The 20,249-nt window shown below is 43.4% G+C and overlaps 1 protein-coding gene and 1 long non-coding RNA gene across 3 annotated transcripts in view; one reads left to right on the forward strand and one right to left on the reverse strand.

Moving 5' to 3' along the window:
* The window catches only part of MYO7B (myosin VIIB), a 51,617-nt gene that overhangs the window by 13,802 nt on the left and 17,566 nt on the right, over window positions 1–20,249 (forward strand). For both annotated transcript variants that reach the window (XM_015277186.4, XM_015277187.4), the window contains exons 13-31: window positions 1,305–1,515; window positions 2,565–2,700; window positions 2,971–3,131; window positions 5,367–5,504; window positions 6,422–6,574; window positions 7,090–7,188; window positions 7,749–7,843; window positions 9,108–9,192; window positions 10,396–10,524; window positions 11,224–11,331; window positions 11,551–11,727; window positions 13,073–13,282; window positions 13,923–14,081; window positions 14,354–14,434; window positions 14,854–14,981; window positions 16,481–16,607; window positions 17,633–17,752; window positions 18,588–18,761; window positions 19,699–19,926. In XM_015277186.4, the coding sequence (XP_015132672.2) occupies window positions 1,305–1,515; window positions 2,565–2,700; window positions 2,971–3,131; window positions 5,367–5,504; window positions 6,422–6,574; window positions 7,090–7,188; window positions 7,749–7,843; window positions 9,108–9,192; window positions 10,396–10,524; window positions 11,224–11,331; window positions 11,551–11,727; window positions 13,073–13,282; window positions 13,923–14,081; window positions 14,354–14,434; window positions 14,854–14,981; window positions 16,481–16,607; window positions 17,633–17,752; window positions 18,588–18,761; window positions 19,699–19,926 (2,719 nt within the window). The remainder of the gene's footprint in view (window positions 1–1,304; window positions 1,516–2,564; window positions 2,701–2,970; window positions 3,132–5,366; window positions 5,505–6,421; window positions 6,575–7,089; window positions 7,189–7,748; window positions 7,844–9,107; window positions 9,193–10,395; window positions 10,525–11,223; window positions 11,332–11,550; window positions 11,728–13,072; window positions 13,283–13,922; window positions 14,082–14,353; window positions 14,435–14,853; window positions 14,982–16,480; window positions 16,608–17,632; window positions 17,753–18,587; window positions 18,762–19,698; window positions 19,927–20,249) is intronic.
* On the reverse strand, window positions 777–19,723 carry LOC107051883. The gene is made up of 5 exons (XR_006930945.1): window positions 19,588–19,723; window positions 12,220–12,336; window positions 9,335–11,800; window positions 3,691–3,806; window positions 777–1,858 (listed from the first exon to the last, which is right to left on the reverse strand). It is a non-coding gene; the product is annotated as an uncharacterized LOC107051883 (long non-coding RNA).

Below are 20,249 nucleotides of genomic sequence, written 5' to 3' on the forward strand. Positions count from 1 at the left end.
ACCATTTTTCTTTAGTCTTGGTCACATTTCTGCTTTCTCCTTCTGCTTTCACTGTGGTGCAGCCATTGCAAATGTCTATTCCAGAACCCTGGGAATTTGCTCAGGAAAGATGTCTATGAAGCTGCTATGAGCAGGCAGCCATGAACAGATATATGTTCCCCTTGTTTCATAGCATTTTAACAAGACCTCTTGGGATGCTTCTGTACATAGCATAAAGGAAACTGTGTTTTGATTCCCATTTCACCTATGCTTCTGTTTTGCTCAGTGTTCCCCTGTCACTCTTTGGGGACTACTTAATTTCTCTGCTGTTAAGGACAGGTCAGCAAAACACCTGGTCTGCATACCACTGTCCCACTGCTACCTCTTCTACTGGTGTTTTCATTCCCAGAACACCATTTCTATATGCCCTTCTCTACAGAGGCAGCAGTACTCTCAGTTTTATGGTACCATACCATCAGTGCTCCCCAAATCATCACACAGTCTGCAGTCTACAAACTTTTGGGACCAGAGTAGGGAAGCTTTCTCCATCATGGGGCACTATCAACATGTGAGCAGTGTTGAGGCTGGTATGCTACAATCAGTGAAGTATGTAGTAAATGACTGTGACAAACAGTATAATTTGTGTCACTCAATTTCCCTCCATGTTTGTCAACTCCTCCTTGATAAACCAATTAAAATGTTCCACTTATTTCATTCTTTCTAAATTCTGCATGGCACCCTTTTCAATACATTGCAACAGATGCACCTTGCCTGCATTCAGCAAGATAACATTCCTCACTGACTTTTAGAACATAATCTGTTCAGCCTATCCTACATTTTTAATGTTCTTTCCTATTACTTTATGCTATTCCCAAAGGCTGCAGTCCACATGGGGCCTCACTGGCACACATTGTGCCACAGCAATTACCAGGTAATGAAACTCACATGCAGTGTTAAGGACTAACTGACAAAAGAAGCGGTAATGCCACTGCAAGTAAAAACAGACCATACACTCACCCAGACATGCTATTTTCACAGTTATATGTTCCCCTTTCTCTCTGGAGCTCCTTGAAACAGATCTTTCCTTGCTTAACCAGCAACACTCAGTCAACAGTTGGCTCATTTCTGCTCATCTTTATTAGAGCAGGAAACACATCTCTTATGTTTCAAAGACAACATGCAGTGGTGGTGATCAGTAACATGGAATATAACAATAGTTTATCTGGAAAAGTATTTAATATGGACAATAAACAAATGCCGTAGAGCAGTGCAGCACTGGCCAAGGTCCAGGGATGACCATGGGTTCCCATCTTGTCCCCTTACAGCTTTGAGCAGCTCTGCATTAATATTGCAAATGAACACCTTCAGCAGTTCTTTGTGCACCATGTCTTCAAGCTGGAACAAGAGGAATACCTTGCAGAGCACATTACCTGGAATAACATTGACTTCACTGACAACCGCCAGACCCTGGAAGTCATTGCACTCAAGCCCATGAACATCATCTCCCTCATTGATGAGGAGAGCAAGTTCCCAAAGGTAACTTTCCAGTTTCACCTGTAATATTTGACTTTGAACACAACATATCAATAATGCTTTACACACAGAAAAGTGCAGAAGAGGCTTTCAGAGACACTGTGAGAGGCAATACCTCTTTTAAATTTGCTATATGAATACTTCTTTCTCTGTCAGAATGTGCTGTTGCTGGTACCTTGCTGTTTTGAAACTCTTACAGTTGTACCAGATGGAGAAGGAAGGAGACATGATCATTCTGAAGTGGCTTTTTAGGAAACGTATGGATTTGCATATTGAGTATTGTTCTGCTGTTGGTCTGGGCTGCACCTTTCTCTTTCTTCTCCTGGATGACAGTCACAGTTGAGCACTGTAATTGTGGAAAAAAAAAAAAATGTTATTCTACAAAGGGCAGGCATCTCCAACAGAAGAACAGGGTTAGAGTAGCATCTGATCTCAAACATAGCTGCTGCACATTTCCATGGTCTCCAGAGCATGGTGGGGGTAAGCAGGACCATCAGTAAAGGAATCAGATGGCAACACCAGCTTATCCAGGAAAGCAAGCTTCTGCCTCAGCTCACCTGTAGTCGTCAGGCAGCAATTTAAGAGGCTTGTGTACAAACAGAGAGCTTTCCCCTTTCTTTCCTGAGAAGCGTGTGGTCCCAACTGTATGTCCTGTAATCAGGAGGAAAAAAAGTCTCTTCTATGATTCCCAGGGTACATAGCTTCTCAGGTAGCACAGCACTACCCTAGCATGGGCAAGTGAGCAGAGCTACCCTCATATGCATCCCGAGGGGATGAGGATGTGATGGCACCAACTGGCTGCTGGACTGTAGGAGACACAGTCCATGCTGGGTATCTGCTTTGGGCTGCCTTCTTCTGAGGATCTCTGAGTCTTGTACCAGTAGGGCAGTGAAAGCAGGCCCTGTGTGCCTACCTGGTTACTTCACAAATAAGGGGCAGAATTTAAGCCTTTGTTATCTTGAAGAACCTTATGTGTTTGTTTGCTGGGCATAGTTTTGTGCTATAACAAAGAATCTACTTAACTGTCCTTTTCCACCTCTATTTGTTTCTAGGGCACAGATGCCACCATGCTTATCAAAATCAATTCCCTCCATGGAAAAAGTAGAGTCTATATCCCACCTAAGAGTGACCATGACACCAAGTTTGGCATTAACCACTTTGCTGGGGCTGTCTTTTATGAATCAAAAGGTGAGCCTTTCTTGCCTGGATGGGGAAGGTGAAGAAAAGAGCATCATTTGCCATGGCTGTATGGCACTCCAGAGTAGTGTTGATCTGTGATCTCTCAAGATGAGAGTTCAAAACATTCAGGTTTATTTAGCTGAAGTCAGGAGGTCAAGAGGATTACTGTAAACTAATCATCAAGTTACTGTAGATGAAGTAGATTTTAGCTTGGCAGAGTTGCATTAGAGCCAGTAGGCTGCAGAGATGACAAGCTGTTCTTTTTTTTCCATCCTATAGATTTCTTGGAGAAAAACAGGGACACACTGAGTGCGAATGTAATGCAAGCGGTTCATTCCTCCAAAAATAAATTCCTGAAGGAGATTTTCCAGGTGGAAACAACCCCAACTAGTCTGGGACGTGGGACCATCCGGCATCTTGGAAGTGATCAGGCCTACAAGGTTGGCTTACTGACACTGCGCTGCAAAACCAACTAATTTCCCTACTATAATGCTCTGGCTGTTCTTGACCTTCACTTTCTATTGCACTATTTCTGCACATGCCTTCCCCTTTCATTTCTTCAAAGGATTCTGGAGGAAAAGTTAGGAGAGTCCTGGCCTTTCCCTTCTCGCAGAGTGGCTGGCTAGCAGAAAGAGCAAATACTTGTGTTGTCACAGAAGGCCACTCCATCTCCCATAGACAGTCTCACTAACTTGCACATTGCTGCAGTTTTAGCTCTCCCTCCATGTTCAGAGCCTTTGTGACACAGTTCCTGGTAGCTAATTATCACAGAAACATCAGTTCCTGGTGGTGTCAGGAGCCCCAGTGAAGTGCAGTGGTCTGGAAACACGGTGGGCCAGAATCCAGGCTCTCTGCCTTGCTGCAGTGTTCATGTATCTTTATTTCTCAGCCCTTAACCATGCAGTATCAGTATTGTGTGAAGGTACTTTTGCTCTTAGTGTTTATATGTCTCAGCTTCCTTCTCAGAGTAGAGGGTGAACAGTTAACTTGTTGTCTTACCTGTTATCTCCCTATTCTCCTGGCATTTTCTTCTGATCCTTTTCTCTCTTCCTCAGTCTCTAGCCCACTGTGGCTTTTTGCTGTCCAGAACATCTGGCTACGGACAGGTAAACAACCTGTGGGAGAAAAAAGAAGTGGTACCAGATACAACATGGAGATGGCTTAGCATCTATTAAATGTTATGAGTAACTTAAGATTAAATATCAGGCCTATCTATGTTGGTCTGATGAGTTTTTCTCTTTAAATAAGGTTGTGTTACTGGGGAAAAAAAGTTTCCTTAGGAGAACATTTAGAAAGTAGAGCGGCATGAAAAGAAAAGAGCTATTAAATGTGGACTACCATCCACAAAAACTCACAACAACAAGTTCCACCTAACAGTGTCATGTCTAAAGGCAGTCTGTGAGACAGGGAGCGCCTGGCTTCAGCCTTCTGAGATCATCCCATTGATTTACTGGTACAGCAGAAAAGCCCCCATGGTCTGGGAGTGCAAACTGCTTTTGGCACTAATGGAGTTTAAACGTCTATATGATGTTATTGTATCTACTTCAAACAGATGTTTGCTAGGCCTAAAAAGCATCAGAGCTGCTATGAAGTATTCCCAGGAGCTACTTTACAAGGCATGAGTGTTTGGTCGCTGGAGGGCAGCATTGCCATATAGCTGAGAGCAGAAGGGGGCAGCTCAGATATTGAAAAGGGCACTTTAAATCTAAGAACCGGCAGAATGAGGTACTATAAAGATCATTAAAGTAACGAGAGCCACTGGGATTTAAATTTATCTGCAGTGGGAAAAACAAACAAACAAGTGAAAAAAAAACCCACAATTTTAGCTAAAACAAAACAAAAAGCTGTATTGTGCTGTAATGACTCCAAGCTCATAGGAAGACTGTAGGAAAAAAGCCAGTGGATTCTTCTTGTTACTTGGAATCTGCACTGCTCTCAATGTAATTTAATACACTCTTAAAACGCAGAAGGAGCAGCTAAGGCCTATTGTGATAATGTTTGGAAGAGGACAAAGGTGGAACTGTGCTTGCAGGGGAGCTGGGGAAGTCAGGAGATAATTGCAGCCAAGTGCAATCCTGGGCTTACAGTAGTGCAGCTGGAGCAAAATTCAGCTCAGAAGCTGTGAGACTTAAAGCACTGCATCTGCAGGCAAAAATAAAGCAGCTTTTACATTATCCTCCAGTAGAAGTTTGCCTTTCACTACTTATTGTAGTGTTAATGAGCAAGGAAACCACCCTAAACGATAAAGAAAGAGCTGTTCTGAATCCTTAGCAGCACTAGCTGGCTATGAGCTGGCAGCAAACCGCCTGCCTGCTCAAGAGGCTATTTTTGGGAGTGGCTGTTTCCTGCCAAACTTTCAGGCATGCATCTGTGAATAATAGCTTGGCACCCAAGCCCTATACAAGGCACAGTCTTGGTTAGAAGAGAGGGGCCTATGTGGGCTCCAGTAGGTTGAATTTTTTCCACCACTGCCAGCCCTACTGCTAGAACTTATGCCTAAGTAGTGCTGGGTATCAGTGAGGTTGTAAGATGCAGAAGGCAGATTTAGCTCCTTTATAGGTAAATAACATTTCCTGGCCATTGTATGGTGCCACTACCTAGTACAGAAATAGAAAGATTAACTGGCCCTCTGATGATGATCAATGTAGCAGACACCATGTGCTTACTCTTCCCAGGGCCTGGATACCACCAAACGGCTATCTACTCTGGGTGGACAGTTCAAGCAGTCCCTGGAAAAGCTAATGAAAATTCTTGGTCAGTGCCAGCCATACTTCATCCGCTGCATCAAACCCAATGACTACAAGAAACCACTGGTAATGATTTAACAATATGAGGTCTTGTTTTCAGTAAACTTCTTAATGAGAAAAAGCTGTCAGTTGCTGTGTAGGATTTTCTATCTGTACTTCAGCCAAGAACTGGAGGGCAAGGTATTACTGGAGTAAAAAGGGCAGTATGATATAGCAAAGTTCATTTATAAAATCATCTGTAAATCCATTCTAGAGCGATGGGTTGCTAAAAGAGCACATAGTTGTACTACTGGGAGCAACTGTAGAAGCCATTCTTATAAACAGAGAACTGGAGAGTTTCCAGCCCCCAACAAGGAGACAAATAAAAACTGAGATCCAGCAATGACTAGACCATGAAACAACCTGAGAGAGATGAAGGAAGCTGTGGGTGAGATGGATGATACAGCTAAATTTGACACCACGGGAGAAGAGGCTCAAGTTTGTTATTAAAACACTTAGCTAGATCTTGGGGGATCAAAACCCATTTCTACACTAAATCCTTGTTTGTTGTTGGTCGAGTGACTTAATTGTTTTTAAAGTTGTGCATGTGGATTAGTGAGCCTATTTTTAATCTACATTACAAGAAACTAGCAGCAGTCATGATGTACTAAGCCCAAAGGACTTAAGTTTCTATTTCAGTTACTTGCACCTGCAAAACAAAATGATCATTCACCTGAAATTACATTTATAGAATTGAAAATGGTTGCTAAAGCCAGTCAGAACTTAATAGACTGTTTCTGCTGCCAAACAAATGGTGAAGACCCTTTAAAGTGGCATGTCTATGCCTGTAATTAATTAATCTGGGACACTGAAATAAGAGTACAATTAAGAAAAACATAGCAGTCCGTTTTGCAGCTGAGTTCTCAGGTTAATAGATGTGTTCTGAGGAACGCTGCATGTGCAGCCTCTTTCTGTATTAACTCCTTGTCTGCTTTCTTTTCCAGCTGTTTGACCGGGAGCTGTGTATCAAACAGCTGCGATACTCAGGGATGATGGAGACCATTCGGATCAGGAAAGCTGGCTACCCAGTTCGCTACACTTTTGAGGAGTTCTTTGAGAGATACAGAGTTCTCCTGCCGCGGTCTGCTCTAGAACCGGTGTGTTAGCACGAGCTTGCTTTAAGCAAGTCTAACTTTTCCTTATGAGGTGTTAGGTCTCTCCCACCAGAGAAAGTTCTTAGATTACTGCTGGCACAACAGAGAGAACTGTCATCACAGGAACCGTAGCTAAATACTGAGATCCCCACTTGGACCTTAGCCAAAACTAGAGTGCTTTTAGGTCCAGCTATCCTGGACTTGCTCCAGGATAGGATGGCATTACTACTGCCCTCAAGTTGTTTGTTTTTCTGCAGTCACACACTTCTGACATTGTCAGAAGTGACAATTTTCCTGTCATTTCAACTCTGGGATGCTTCACCAAGCACTAATGTTCCTCCTTTTCTTGACCATTTGAGCTGAACACTTTCATTCATTATCCTGCTGGCCCAGAGGTCTGTCAGACCTCATCTGTTTGCATTCTTTGCTCTTAGAAATGCAGGGCCATAGGTTCCTTACATAGTACAGCCACTCTGTTTCCAAACAAGCCCTAACATAATGATGCTTTTGCACATCAGCTGAAGAATGATGCTCGACAGTGCTGTATCAGAATCTCTGAAGCAGTTCTGGGCAAAGATGAAAGCTGGCAGGCTGGAAAGACCAAGATTTTCCTTAAGGTAAGTAAAAATAACAGTTTATTGTCTCTTCTCCTGAAGAACTGGGCACTTCACCGTAAAGCTTGACCTGTCAGCACAAGAGTGGTGACCTAGAAGGACTGGGTTTGCTTAAAGGTCTCTCTTGAAACTCAGACTGGATCTGTGTTCTTGAAGACAATGTAATTTGATGGGCACAAGCTTGGTGTAGGAAGGGGCTGATCCTTTTCCTGTTCTCCAGTGGTGTAGCTGAAACAGTAGAGGGTGATACATTGGACTCTGCTCAAGCCCAGAGCATAAAAAAATAACTGAATACCAGCATGCTGTCACAGGGAACCTTCCTTGCCCTAAGCAAGGTAAAAAAAAAAGACATCCCTTCTTTAGACAGATTCTGTGCTTGTTCATTGCTACTGCCAGACACGGCATGGCTGGGTGGTGCATGCTCTTTCTACTGCAGATTGCACATTTGAATCCCAGTTTGCACTATGCCATGTTGATTCTGCACCTCTCTCAGACCTTGTGTCCAGTTTTCAGAAGTTGTGGGGATGTTTGTTCAGCTGTATATCAATAATTTCTTTTAACAGGATTATCATGATACAATATTGGAGTTGGAACGACAGAAGATACTCACAGATAAGGTTCTTCTTATCCAGAAGGTGATGCGAGGATTCAAGGACAGGTCAGTGATGTTACAGAAGGGAATTTGATTTGGTTCGAAGCATTATTATTTGTACTGTTCTTTAACATCCTCACTGAAACATTTCTGATTATGAAATTTATCAGTCCTACCTTCCACTGGCCCTAAATTCCATGCTCATCATGTAACAGCGCATCTATTCAAGTTTTGCACAAAGATTTGTTCTGCCTCAGTTTATTATGCTTTTCAAAATGCAGGATTGCTGCATGTGCAGCTGAGAGGAAGGGTTGGAAGGAGGATTTGCACTTAATATTCACAGCAAACAGCACAGATACCTTACCAAGTATCTGGAAAACAGGAAGTTTGTGTGCAGTCTGTTCTTTCCAGAGCTACAAGGATGTTCCTTTTTAGGATATTTCTTTAATATAAGACATAGAAAAAAAAAGTAGAGATAGAAAACTAAAGAGATAGAAAACCAGCTAGTCTTCCACCTTGACAAAGATGCACAACTCTTGTTTGGTTTGAAATATCTTCAAAAGTGACATTTAGTCACTGTCAAGAAAATAGTTGTCCTCAATAAATGCTTTACGTCATGATCTGTACTTATTAATTTTGTGTCACCCAATCAGAACCAATAATATAAGACTAACTCCTGGTTTGGTCCAAAAATGTTCCTAACAATAGAGAAGCACTTGCTGTGGGTATTCTTGCACCTCTAAGGTCAAAGTCAGATGTATCAAGGTAGATTAATAATACTTTTATCTCATCCTTTCTACATGCAAATGGTTAACAAAACAAATATGAAAACTCTCACTTTGAGAGCTCAGCTGATTCATGAAGAATCATTGAAGAAGCATTGAGAGCTCCAGAACGAGCTGAGCTCATGTGAAATTCTCCAGGGGCTGTGTTATAGAAAAGGTCCAGCAAAACAGCCTCTTCTCATATCTCCATCAGCCTGGAGAAGGCATAAGCAGACAAAACACTTTCAGTGAGGATAATCTCATTGCATGCGATATAAAGTATCTGAACAGACTTTGTACTGCAGCATAATAACTTTCTTACTCAGAAGCAGGAACAGCCCTTGCTGAGCTTCAGGCTTCCCTTGCAAGATGCCTACTAGTCAGGGAGCTAGTCAGTGTAGCTTTAGTTTTCCTGACTCTAGTATTCCTATTCAGCAGCGATGGCTGAGACCAGAGTGAAGAAATCCCACAAACAGAGAAAACCCACCGCCCTTATTCTTTACTCTTACCATATGAAGCAGCAGAGATAACCTATTGCTTCTCACTTCATCTGTCTGTTTGCATAGGAAGCAGTTTTTGAAACAGAGGAAGTCTGCTATAGCTATCCAGGCAGCTTGGCGAGGCTATTGCTGCCGGAAGGATTTCAGAATGGTAAGAAGCATATATGTATGTGTGTATATGTGTGTCTAACACCCAGAAAGATCAACCCAGTAGATTGGTGATACAGGAGATGTAACGACAAAGGGACTACCACCATGGAAAGGTGTTCTATAGAACAAAGAACAGCGCTCACCCATCTCTGAAGATCAAGGCTCACAGGGAAAACTCCACAAGAAAAAGATCTCCAACCACAAATCCTCCCCCAGTGGCAGTCAGCCCTTCAATAAGGTCTAAGAGAGGTGCAGCCAGGCTCCACCACTTCTGGTCTCACAGCTGCATTGCCTTTACCTGTGCTCCAGGGCCCACTGGGTCCTTTCCCCAGGTGCTTAATCAGTGCTTCAGGCTGGGACTCAACAGTTACCATACAGTGTGTGTGTGTATTTATATACCATGCCTCCCTAGGCTGAGGGGAGTATGGAGAATTAAAATTTAATTTACAAATTAAGAGGGGAGAAGCAAAATGGCAGGGTATAAGGAAAGGATTTCTTGGGTCCAAGGAGGACTCCGGGGCATCTCATGGCTTGCTGAGCCTGTGATGTTTCTGCTTACTGGTGGAATAGTAATTGTCCTAACCTCTGGCAGGCCTGGCTCCAGCACCATGTCAACCCAGTGCTCTCACACTTCTCTCTTTTGTTTTTCTTTTTAATTTTTAAATAATGGCTGAACCTGTATAGATTGTGATTTTTGTAGGTGAAAAAAGCTGGAACATATTGGTGGTGCTCACATATTGTGTGTTTCTGTGGGAGAAATTATTAATATATGAGAACCTCCCATTCATGAAGAGGAGAAACTGCCAGTTTCAGTCAGGAACATTTTCTATTTTGTGTCAGTGACCCAGTTCCTATCTGAAGCTAGGGACTACCCCATCTATTTCTGACTCCATCTCTCACAAGGCTATGCCCTGTTTGTTTGGTTTTTTTCCTATTCACTTGGTTTAATTTCTGCTCTCTTCTTTCTCTTGTCATCAGCTCAGGCTAATCCCTAGAATGGGTCCTCAAAAGAACACTCTCACATGATTTTAAAGGCTGAAGTGGCAGAATTCCAAGTATTCCCTTGGATCGCAGTATTCCGTTAACCTCTTCCAGTGTCTTTATCCAGCTTCTGAATTTTGTTGTCTTCTACTCATCTCACTGAACCCCAGACTCACTTGACTGAATCATGATCACTTCTTTTTTTTTCCTCCACCTCCTACAGATTATGCTGGGCTTTGGGCGCCTGCAGGCCCTCTACCGGAGCCGGCAGCTTGCTAAGCAGTATGAAACAGCACGGGCACACATCATCAGGTTTCAAGCTGCATGCCGTGGTTATCTAATACGTCAAAAGGTAGCAGCACAGATGAAAGCTCTTTGTGTTATGTACAGGCATATGCAAGGGGCATGTTTGCTTGCCAAACTTCACAGAGGATGAAGAGGGAGGTGTATGTATGTGCCAGACATTTTGTGAACATGACGTTGTTTCTATGAGGTTCTGAGGCATAATGGCCAGTAAGTGTTGCCATAGCATAGCACCAGATGTGGATATTTATCTTGGAATATTTTATTTTGCGGTACAAAGGCAAGTATGATCTTATTTACATGTTCTTTCTATGTTCATTTCCATGGATCAGAACTTCAGTGACAGAGCAGAAATGTTTTTGACAGAAGGGAGGATATAAGATGTGTATGTTATATTAGTCATTCCTGCAAAGGAAGATTAATTTCTACAGCAAGGCCTGATAATGTCACTTAGAGATACATCCAAGAGGGAATCCTGATGTAGTGTATATTGGTATGCACTGCCAGATAAAGTCCTGTACTTACTACCTTGGCTATCCATTGATATGGGGAACTCTTGCTGTGGTTTCCTTTCTGTATTATATCTTGTACAAACAAGACAAAGCCAGTTAGCAGATCTCTGCTTGTGGCCCATTCCCTAAATGGAATAGTCCCTGTTGGAATAAAACCCTGGTGTGTACAGCTTGCTAATGGTGTAACTTGCTCAGCAGTTTTGGAAACAGTAACAGAATGGTTCTGTTGCCTACAGAACAAAGTCAAGCTGGAAGCAAGGAATATCCGCTTGGAAGAAGAGAAACGTCTCATTAGTGTCCTTGGGCCAGTGAAAGCAAGGGAAGAAGCTATGAAGTTAGAAAAGGTAGGTACGGCAGCTAAGGAATACTGAACATAATATGCTTTTCTGGTATAATCACTAAGAGATACAGTTCTTGAATATATAACATTATTATTAATAGACCAACAGTCTACAAAGACAGCTGTAGGAGCAAAGCACTTTGTAATTGCCTTTTATCCTCACACCCATTTCTTTTAGCAGAATGATGTTCCAATCATGCTTAATGAACTTCTGTGTTTAAAGGAACACCTGGCTATTCTGGAAGAAGAAGAGGAAGAAGGACAAAGGATGAATAATGATTTTGTTGACAGACACACAAATTATGATGTTATCAGTGACCAGGAGATGGTGGACAAAATTTTTGGGTTTTTACCTTCTATGATTGGAGGCCAAGAAGGACAGGCTCCTCTGGGCTTTGAGGTACAGTGGTCATGCTCATGTAAATCTAACATATCTGTTAGAATTCCATCAGAGGTCAATTCTGTTTACTGAACTGTACAGTGAAAGAAACACCCAAATTAGTCATTCAGACAGTGTCTTGGGGAGCCTGCATTCAGAGGTCAGTTCCCAAAAGTTTTTGGTCACCTGCCATTGAGGGACTACATGCTGTCAAAAACTGCTTCAGGTTTATTTCTTTATCCCAGTAGACCCCCACCAAATAATGCCATTCTGTCCATTTTGGCACCAGCCACATGATCTGCTATCAGTGCTCTCAGTGATTTTCCAGCTGGCACAAGCTGGAAGTTCATGACCTAAGTTATCTCATGTTCTGAAAAGCAAAATTTGACTGACAGCTGTAGAGTAGGCTGGGCATCCACTATCTAATACTGTCCATCTGGACAGATGGAGTAGGGAGAGTAGGTAGAATAGAATGGTCTGGGTTAGTACAGGATATGAACAATAAGACAGTACCTGCGTTTTGCAACCAGCAACCAGCAGTGTTCTTGGTCAGCTGAAGACCAGGGCAGGAAAACAAACTCTGAGTCCCAGTAGTCTGTTGGTGGCGGCTGAAAATGGCTTTAGTGTTATCTGGAAAGTACATAAAGTATCAAATAAGAGAGAAAGAGATGCTTCTTACCATAAAATGACAATAGCTTAGGTTGGAAGGGACCTGAAAGATTATCTAGTTCCAAACCCCCTGCCATGGGGCTGGGGGCCCCATCCAACCTGACTGCCCAGGGCCCCATCCAACCTGGCCTTGAGCACCTCAGAGGATGAGACATTCACAGTTTCTCTAGACAGCCTGTGCTAGGGCCTCACCATCCTCTGAGTAAAAAATTTCCCTCTAACATCTCATCTAAATCTCTTTTAGTTTAAAATCATTCCCCTTGTCCTGTCACTATCTGTCCATGTAAAAAGTTGATCTTCCTCCCATTTATAAGATCCCCTTTAAGTGCTGGAAGGCTGCAATGAGGTCTCCCCAGAGCCTTCTCCAGGCTGAACAAGCCCACCTCTCTCATCCTATCTTCATAGGAGAGGTGCTCCACACATTTGATGATCTTTGTGGCCCTCCTCTGGACCCGCTTCAACAGCTCTGCATCCCTCCTGTCCTGGGGACCCTAGGCTTGGATGCAGTACTCCAGATGGGGCCTCATGAGGGCAGAGCAGAGGGGACAATCCCCTCCCTCTCCCTGCTGTCACCCCTCTGTTGGTGCAGCCCAGGGTACAGTTGGCCTTCCAGGCTTCAGGTGCACACTGCTGGCTCATGTCCAGCTTTTTGTCCACCAGAACCCCCAAGTCCTTTTCTACCTCATGTTCTGCACAGGATTTGGAAACAAAGCCCAGCAAGCTGGAAGAGGTGGACCTGGACATGATTCCTATGAGCGTGGAGCTAGAAGAGGAAGCAGATGGCTTGGAAGACTACACCTTCCCGAAGTTTGCAGCTACTTATTTCCAGGGGTCATCTACACATACACACATCCGGAAACCCCTGCGGCACCCATTACTCTACCATGACGACAAGGACAATGTCCTGGTATCTTGCTCCTTGTTGATAAACCTGCTCCCCTCACCTCAGGCACAGCGCTAGGAGCCAGAGACTTTAGAGCCAAGCAGATACTCCCAATCACTTGTATGAAAGTAGTTGTTCACATCAGCATTTTGTGGTGCTTTGCAAGCAGGCATTTCACATAGATACCTGCCTAGCACAAGATCTTTGGTCACCTTTAGTCTGATGACAGAGAGCACTCTGAGGCTTATTTTGACTTCTTCAGATACCTTCTGAGGACAAAAGTGGACTGGACAAAGGAAGCATCAGAGCTCGCCTAACTCTCTACTCTTGTGAGGCTTGCTGCTCTGTGAGCTAGAACAGGAGTGGGCAGGCAACCCGGGCCTGCAGATTTTCCTGTTGAATCACAGAAGGGTGAAGAAGGGGAGTTTTTCTTGATGCTAAGCAGCCTTGTAGAATGCTGCAAAAAATTGCATATCTGATATTCCCACTAGAGCTGCACCCTCTTCCTGAGAGTGTTGTGAATGTTGCTCACGTGGTTGGACAAGAGAGTAAATTTCAGGTGTGAATGGCAGGAGACAGGGATTAACAGCTTGAAAGAAGGAAGAAATAGCATGAGGCATTTTGTGCACTTGGCAGTGTCTGACTGTGTTTCCTGTCTCTGCAGGCTTCTCTAGTTGTGTGGGTTATCATCCTGAGATTCATGGGGGACCTACCAGAGCCAACAATGTTTGCCAAGAACGCCAAGAGCGGTTCTATGATGACACAGATATATGACACACTTGGCAGAAAAAACCAAGTCCAGTTCAAGAACAGCCCAGATACGGTGAGTTGATCAAGCTATATTTGTATTTTCATATGCTTTCCCTGGTTTCTGTACTGTTCTACTGAGACTGAGAAAAGCTGAGGAACCTTTGCATGCTGCTGTACTTGAAATAGCTGAATTGCAAAAGGGTGCGGGGTCAGACCCAGGAGGACAACATAGCTCCTTCTGGCCAGAGGGGACAAAACAAAAACATCTCAATTTGACTAGCTTTTCTTCCTCCATGAGTAGTTCTTGCTGTGCATAATTTCCTATATTGGCAATATTTGTTGTAGAGAGAAAGCAAAAAGGATAACAAGATTTCCAAGGGTATCTCTTCCCTGAAGCTGAAACGGTCCTCCAAGTTGACAGGGAAGGTAAGAACTGGAAATAAATGGCCCTTAAGTCTCTTTGCCTGGACCTTCATCCAATGTGCACTGATACTCATTCTCTGGCAGATTCACTTCAACCCTTACTGCTGGAGAGGGTGAACAGTTTATGACTGTGAATTGTAGATATTACAGAACAGTTTACCCAAAACCCTGAAGTAGACTAAGAACCACCATGTGCTTAGGGCTGTACGGGACGGTACCAACAAGTTCTCCTAGCCAGTAATAATAGTGCTGTAACACTGTATTTTATGAGTTAGGTTGTGTGGGTAGTAAGATCTGTTCCTAACTGCCATTGCTCTCAGCAGGAAGAGTTTTAGCCAGGAATGTCTCTTATTTCCAGGACAGCTACCTGGAAAGAGGGAAGGTTTCTAGAGCACTCAGGAGTTCTAATTGGTTTCTTTCAGGTGACAGACCAGCTGAAAAGTGGAGAAGAGGGTTTCCAGGAGGACAGCTCAATCTCTGAGAGACCCATGTCCAACCTAGAAAAAGTGCACTTCATCATTGGCAATGCAATTCTGCGCCCTGCCATCAGGTAAGAAACTTGCACTTCCTTTCTGTGATGAGGCAGTCATTACATCAAGGAAATCCTCCTTCCTAAATTTATGGGACACTTTTCTAGTGCTGGAAATGTCCCTTTTTATCTCTGAAGATTCCTAACTGAAAGTCCAAACCAAACACTAAGCATAGGCCAAATACCACTTTCACCTCTTCAGAGGCTGGCTCATCTTTATTTGTGGGGATGGAAATTGACTGCCTTACTGCCCTTTCTGGTACCTTCATCTCATAGGTCAGCTGCCTCTGCAGATGGCTTTCTGCGTATCCCACAGGTAAGCAGTGGGGCAAAGCTCAGGGCTGCAACCCAATAACACATGAAGGTGGAACACAGTCCTGTTATGAGAGAGAAGGAAAGCTAAGAGACAGTGAGAAACATGGAATTTATGTACACTACATGTAGGAGGGAGGTTCATTACCTCAGTTTCCCAGTAGCCTGTAGATGAGCCTTCAAGCATCAAACTGCTAAAGGACTTGCCTGCTGGGTATCTCAGCTGCTACAGGAGGAAATCCTACTTGCAAACAATCTGAGGCTGGGCATTAGCCCAGGTGTGGTGTGAGTATGAGAGGGTCTGGTTGTTCCATACCTGACCCTGTGAATTCTCTCCTCCATTTTAGTTTGTTTTAGCCTATGCAACTCACTTCTGTAACAGTGCTTGTAGGCACAGGCTTGGTCTTAGTCTCAATCCTGGACTACATCCCTCTCTACCTAATTGCTTGGTGTCTGTCAAAATGCACCGAGATCCTCTTCTGGCAGAAATTGCCTTCAATGTATCAGAAAGGCCATAAGCTACATATCTGCTCCCTCATTCTGTTTTTCATCATAGGCTCTACCTGGGAGCAAAAACCTCATTCACCTTGTGTCTCCCCCACATCATATGTGTCAAGTGCATGCTCCAAGAAAACTTAAGAGGAGTTTAAACAGTGGTTTTGTTTGCATACAGCTTTCTGCATCCATTTCCAGTGTCCTTGCTGCAGGCAGCTTGCATTTCAGAAGCTCACCCTGAAGGCCTCTCTCCACTGTTTCCTCAGTCTCCTAAAAGTATAAAATGAAGCAGGATGCTCCCCCTCCTTCTTATCCCCAAGCCCACAAATGCACTGACAGACAGGAGCCATGAGACACAAGCCACACACTGTGGAGAGCTTAGAGTAAGCTTCACACATGGGAGACAGCAGTGCCATCTGGCATCTAGATGAAGCAGGAACTGTTATCCCCACCCAGCTCCCCGGCTCATCACAGCAGGAATTCCAGCACGGGAACTGAACTTGAACTGGTTGAGTAACAAGAGGTGGCAGAGGACACTGGGCTTACGTTGAGCCTTTTCCTACCAAAGCCAGTTATTTCCAGTTTTACACTACAGGTGGTATCCTAGTTAATGTGGCTAAATCTAGCTCAGATCTACTTCTTTCTATCAAGCTTGCAATGGAAAAGTCTATTTCTATCATCATTATCTTTTGTTTTCACATGTTGTATTACAGAGATGAGATTTATTGCCAGATTTGCAAACAACTCACTGAAAACAGCAGCAGGAGCAGCTATGCTCGAGGCTGGATACTTCTGTCACTTTGCCTTGGTTGTTTTCCCCCTTCAGACACATTTGTAAAGGTACATTGTTCACCTTTCCTATAGCAGCTCAAATGCCTCAGCTGACCTGGTTTATTTTGTATTGCAATGTTTTGACACAAATAGCCACATAAAACGTCTGGCTGCCATAGCAGCTGGTGCTGTGATTCAGCAGGAAGGGTCTCATCTCATATGCTTATCTTGTAATTTAAAGAAATGATTGCTGTACTCACATTAAATTATTTTACATGACTTGCTATGCAAGTTGGATACTGCAGTTGATACAGCTCTCATTTGAGATCTTTAAGAATCTAGCAAATGTTATCCTCTCCACTTCTGCTTTTCTAACATTTTAAACCCATCTTTAGTTACAAACCTAGTAATTAAGTATAATCAGAAGTCCAGTGTAAAATAACCCCACATATTTTATCAGTTCTTACCCTGTATTTCCGAGCCCCATAAAACTAAATAGATTTGGATTTGAGCTCTTTAATCTATATTTTTAATACCTTTATTTCTAAATTTAGATGGATAAATCGACCTCACCACAGAAAAACAAACGGTGGATTCAAATTGACATCAGCCTTCTTCCTAAGCCTTAGAAGCATACAGAGTCCATAGATATCCCTGAATCTTTATTTATTCAATACTCTTGCTCAAATGATTAACCATAAATGCTTCCAGGTGGCCACAATTTGCAACAAACCAGACACAAATCAAAGACATATTTCAACACCAGTCTTTAACCGAAGTGTGAGCCATGCAGAATTCATGGAAGACTTGACTTCCCCTAGTTCTCTTTTTCTAAATCAATACCTTCTGGAATACTCTTAATCATAAAAATAACCAAGTGACTGACCCATGACTGCACTAAATACAGGTCAGATAGGTAAATACAAGTCCATGCATATACCACATCATCCAAGGTATTAAAGCCATACAAACTCTAAAAGCTCAGTCTTTCTTTTCCAAAGATCATTCTAAGCTAGTCTATTAGCTAAAAAAGGTTTCTAGTGTTTTATGGTCATTTATGTTTCCTAATTCACCCTTATGCTCTGTGCATACAGTACCTGCTGAATTTCATCCACAATGGACCCTCAGGCTATGCACCATATTGTGCTGAACGTCTGAGACGTACCTATGTCAATGGAGCAAGGACTGAACCTCCAAGCTGGCTGGAACTTCAGGTAACTTTTCTTTTTGCTTAATTATATTGATCTGTGTCATTTTATGCTAGATTGCGTTTACTGATCTATGCTAACAGATCTTCCTAAGTCCAATCGTGGACACAGGGGGTTTGAAGACAGCTTCGTTAGTCTGCACAGCTTCTTAGACTCGGCTCTGTTGGCTGTTCCATTAACCTAAACCCCATGGAAGACATAAGTTAGAGCTGCAGCATGTGATTTGCACACACTCAGGAGCTCTAGGCCAGAACAATCTACTGTGGGAAACTCTACACACCATTTTTGGAAGGAACTGAGCAGGGCTTATGCTTTTGAAATGGAGAGAGGACGTGTGAATGATAGCTAGGGCTAAATTGCCCTGCTCCTTCCTTTAAATGTCAGCCTTAGTACTCGTAATTAGAAGTCTGAATTAGAATATACTGTAAATGAAGTTCTCAGTTCTATTCCTTCCTAAATCTGAGTCACCCCATTTCCTACCATGCATCCTCCAGGGCAAAATGCTTCCTGCAGACCATTTCTCTGCCGATGCACAAGGATACACCCAAAAGTCAACATGCTAAAAAGGCCTCAGGAAAAATCTATCAGTTCACACTATCATGAATTGATCAGCTCCCCTGAGCTGTGGGGAGTTGGAAACTGGATTCCAGTGCTGCTCCAGGGACATCATTTATACTTAAGACTTGCTATACATTGAAGAAACTGTGAGCTTTGGAGGATCACTGTGTTGACTAGGGTGAACGTACAGGGTGTGGAGCTCCTAAATGTAAATGCCTTCTTCAGTTTTTAAGAAAATAAGGTTTGCCCAAAATTGTTTCTCTCACTTACCTTTGGCTTACAGGCAACAAAGCAGAAGAAACCCATTATGTTTAATGTCACCCTGATGAACGGCCAGAGCATCACTGTCCCTGCAGACTCTGCTTCCATTGCCAAAGAGATCTGTCAGTTCATAGCAGATAAAACCAAACTGAAGGATATCTTTGGTTTTTCACTCTACATTGCTGTGTTTGATAAGGTAAGGTGTAGAAGAGTAGAACTGAAGCTGTCTTCTCTTTCTGCAGAGTGACTGCTGTGGGGACTACCTCTGATTCCTGGACGCACTCCTGTTCTGGTCCCAGTTTGAATTCAGTCAGTTCTGAACACCAGCTGAATCCCAGGGCAGTGCAGCACCGCTCCTGCCCAGTTCTGGGATCCCACCCCTGCTGGCCATAAATGCAGCACTCAGAACTGCTGCAGCAGGGTGAAGCTAGTAGGTCTCACATGATAGAGTGCCTGCTCAAAGGTGCATTTCCCACCTGCACTGCTGCACACAACTTTCTTGTCCTGTGTCAAGGACTGTGTCAAGTGCTGCTGATGCAGTCCCTACCACGTGGTACATACATTGAAAGCTGTGGTATTTGCCAGTGCTGCTACTATGAACTCATGTGCTGGCATTTTTGCCTTTTTTAAAAAACAGCAGGATGCTCATCTTGAGGACATCTTCATGCTCAGCGAGGCTCTAATTGCAAAGAAAATAATAAATGATTCAGACATCGTGGCCCTGGGCAACCTGATCCAGCTGTGGTGTCCCTGTTCGTTGCAGGGGAGTTGGACTAGATGGCCTTCAGAGGTCTCTTCCAATTCTCAGGATTCTATGATCATTTAGTTTAAATTACAGCAAGACTTGCATGCACATTTAAGGGGATATACAAGGGACGAGCAGAAATACAAGGAGACAAACAGCAGACAGCAAATCTTGCAGCAATGCCTTTTTATCTTCCAACTAATTTTCCCCAGTAGCACCCCTACATGTAAGAAAACACATAATTACCAAAGTGTAACTTCCACATCCATCTACTCACCTTTTCAGATATGTATAATTTTGTGTTGGGAGACCGGGAGCATTGGCTTTGCTGTCCTTCACTCAGATGCAATGCAGGCATGCCAGTAAATGCAGTGTCCCTTTGTTCTAGGTGTGGTCACTGGGTGGAGGACGGGATCACGTCCTAGATGCCATCTCTCAGTGTGAGCAGCTGGTGAAGGAGCGGGGCACGCATGAACGCCATGCACCCTGGAGACTTTACTTTCGGAAGGAAATTTTCACCCCATGGCACAACTCCCAGGAGGATCCCATCAGCACTGATCTCATTTACCACCAGGTCATTCGTGGGATCCGGTTTGGAGAATACCGTTGTGAGAAGGTGTGTCTCCTTATTCATCCTCCTAAAGAGAGCAAACTAAGTGAACATTTCCTGTGCATTTAAAAGCAAGAGGATGAACAAAGTTGCTAGCAGCTGTGAACAACTCTTCCTTTCTAAGGGACAATTCCAGTCCAGGTGATTGTGCCAGCTGTCACAATACGGCCAGCTGTAATAGTTCTTTGCTTGCAACTTTCAGTTCATGTGACAGCTAGAGGCATGTTTCAGAGGGGGCAGCTTGGGTCCTTTTAAAATATCTTTGCTAATAATCTCTTTGATGCTGTGACTGTGTGAAGTTCCTCTTTCCTTATGCTGGGTGGCTGTCA

This window comes from Gallus gallus, chromosome 9, assembly GCF_016699485.2.
Source record: "Gallus gallus isolate bGalGal1 chromosome 9, bGalGal1.mat.broiler.GRCg7b, whole genome shotgun sequence".
In the NCBI taxonomy this organism is placed as follows: domain Eukaryota; kingdom Metazoa; phylum Chordata; class Aves; order Galliformes; family Phasianidae; genus Gallus; species Gallus gallus.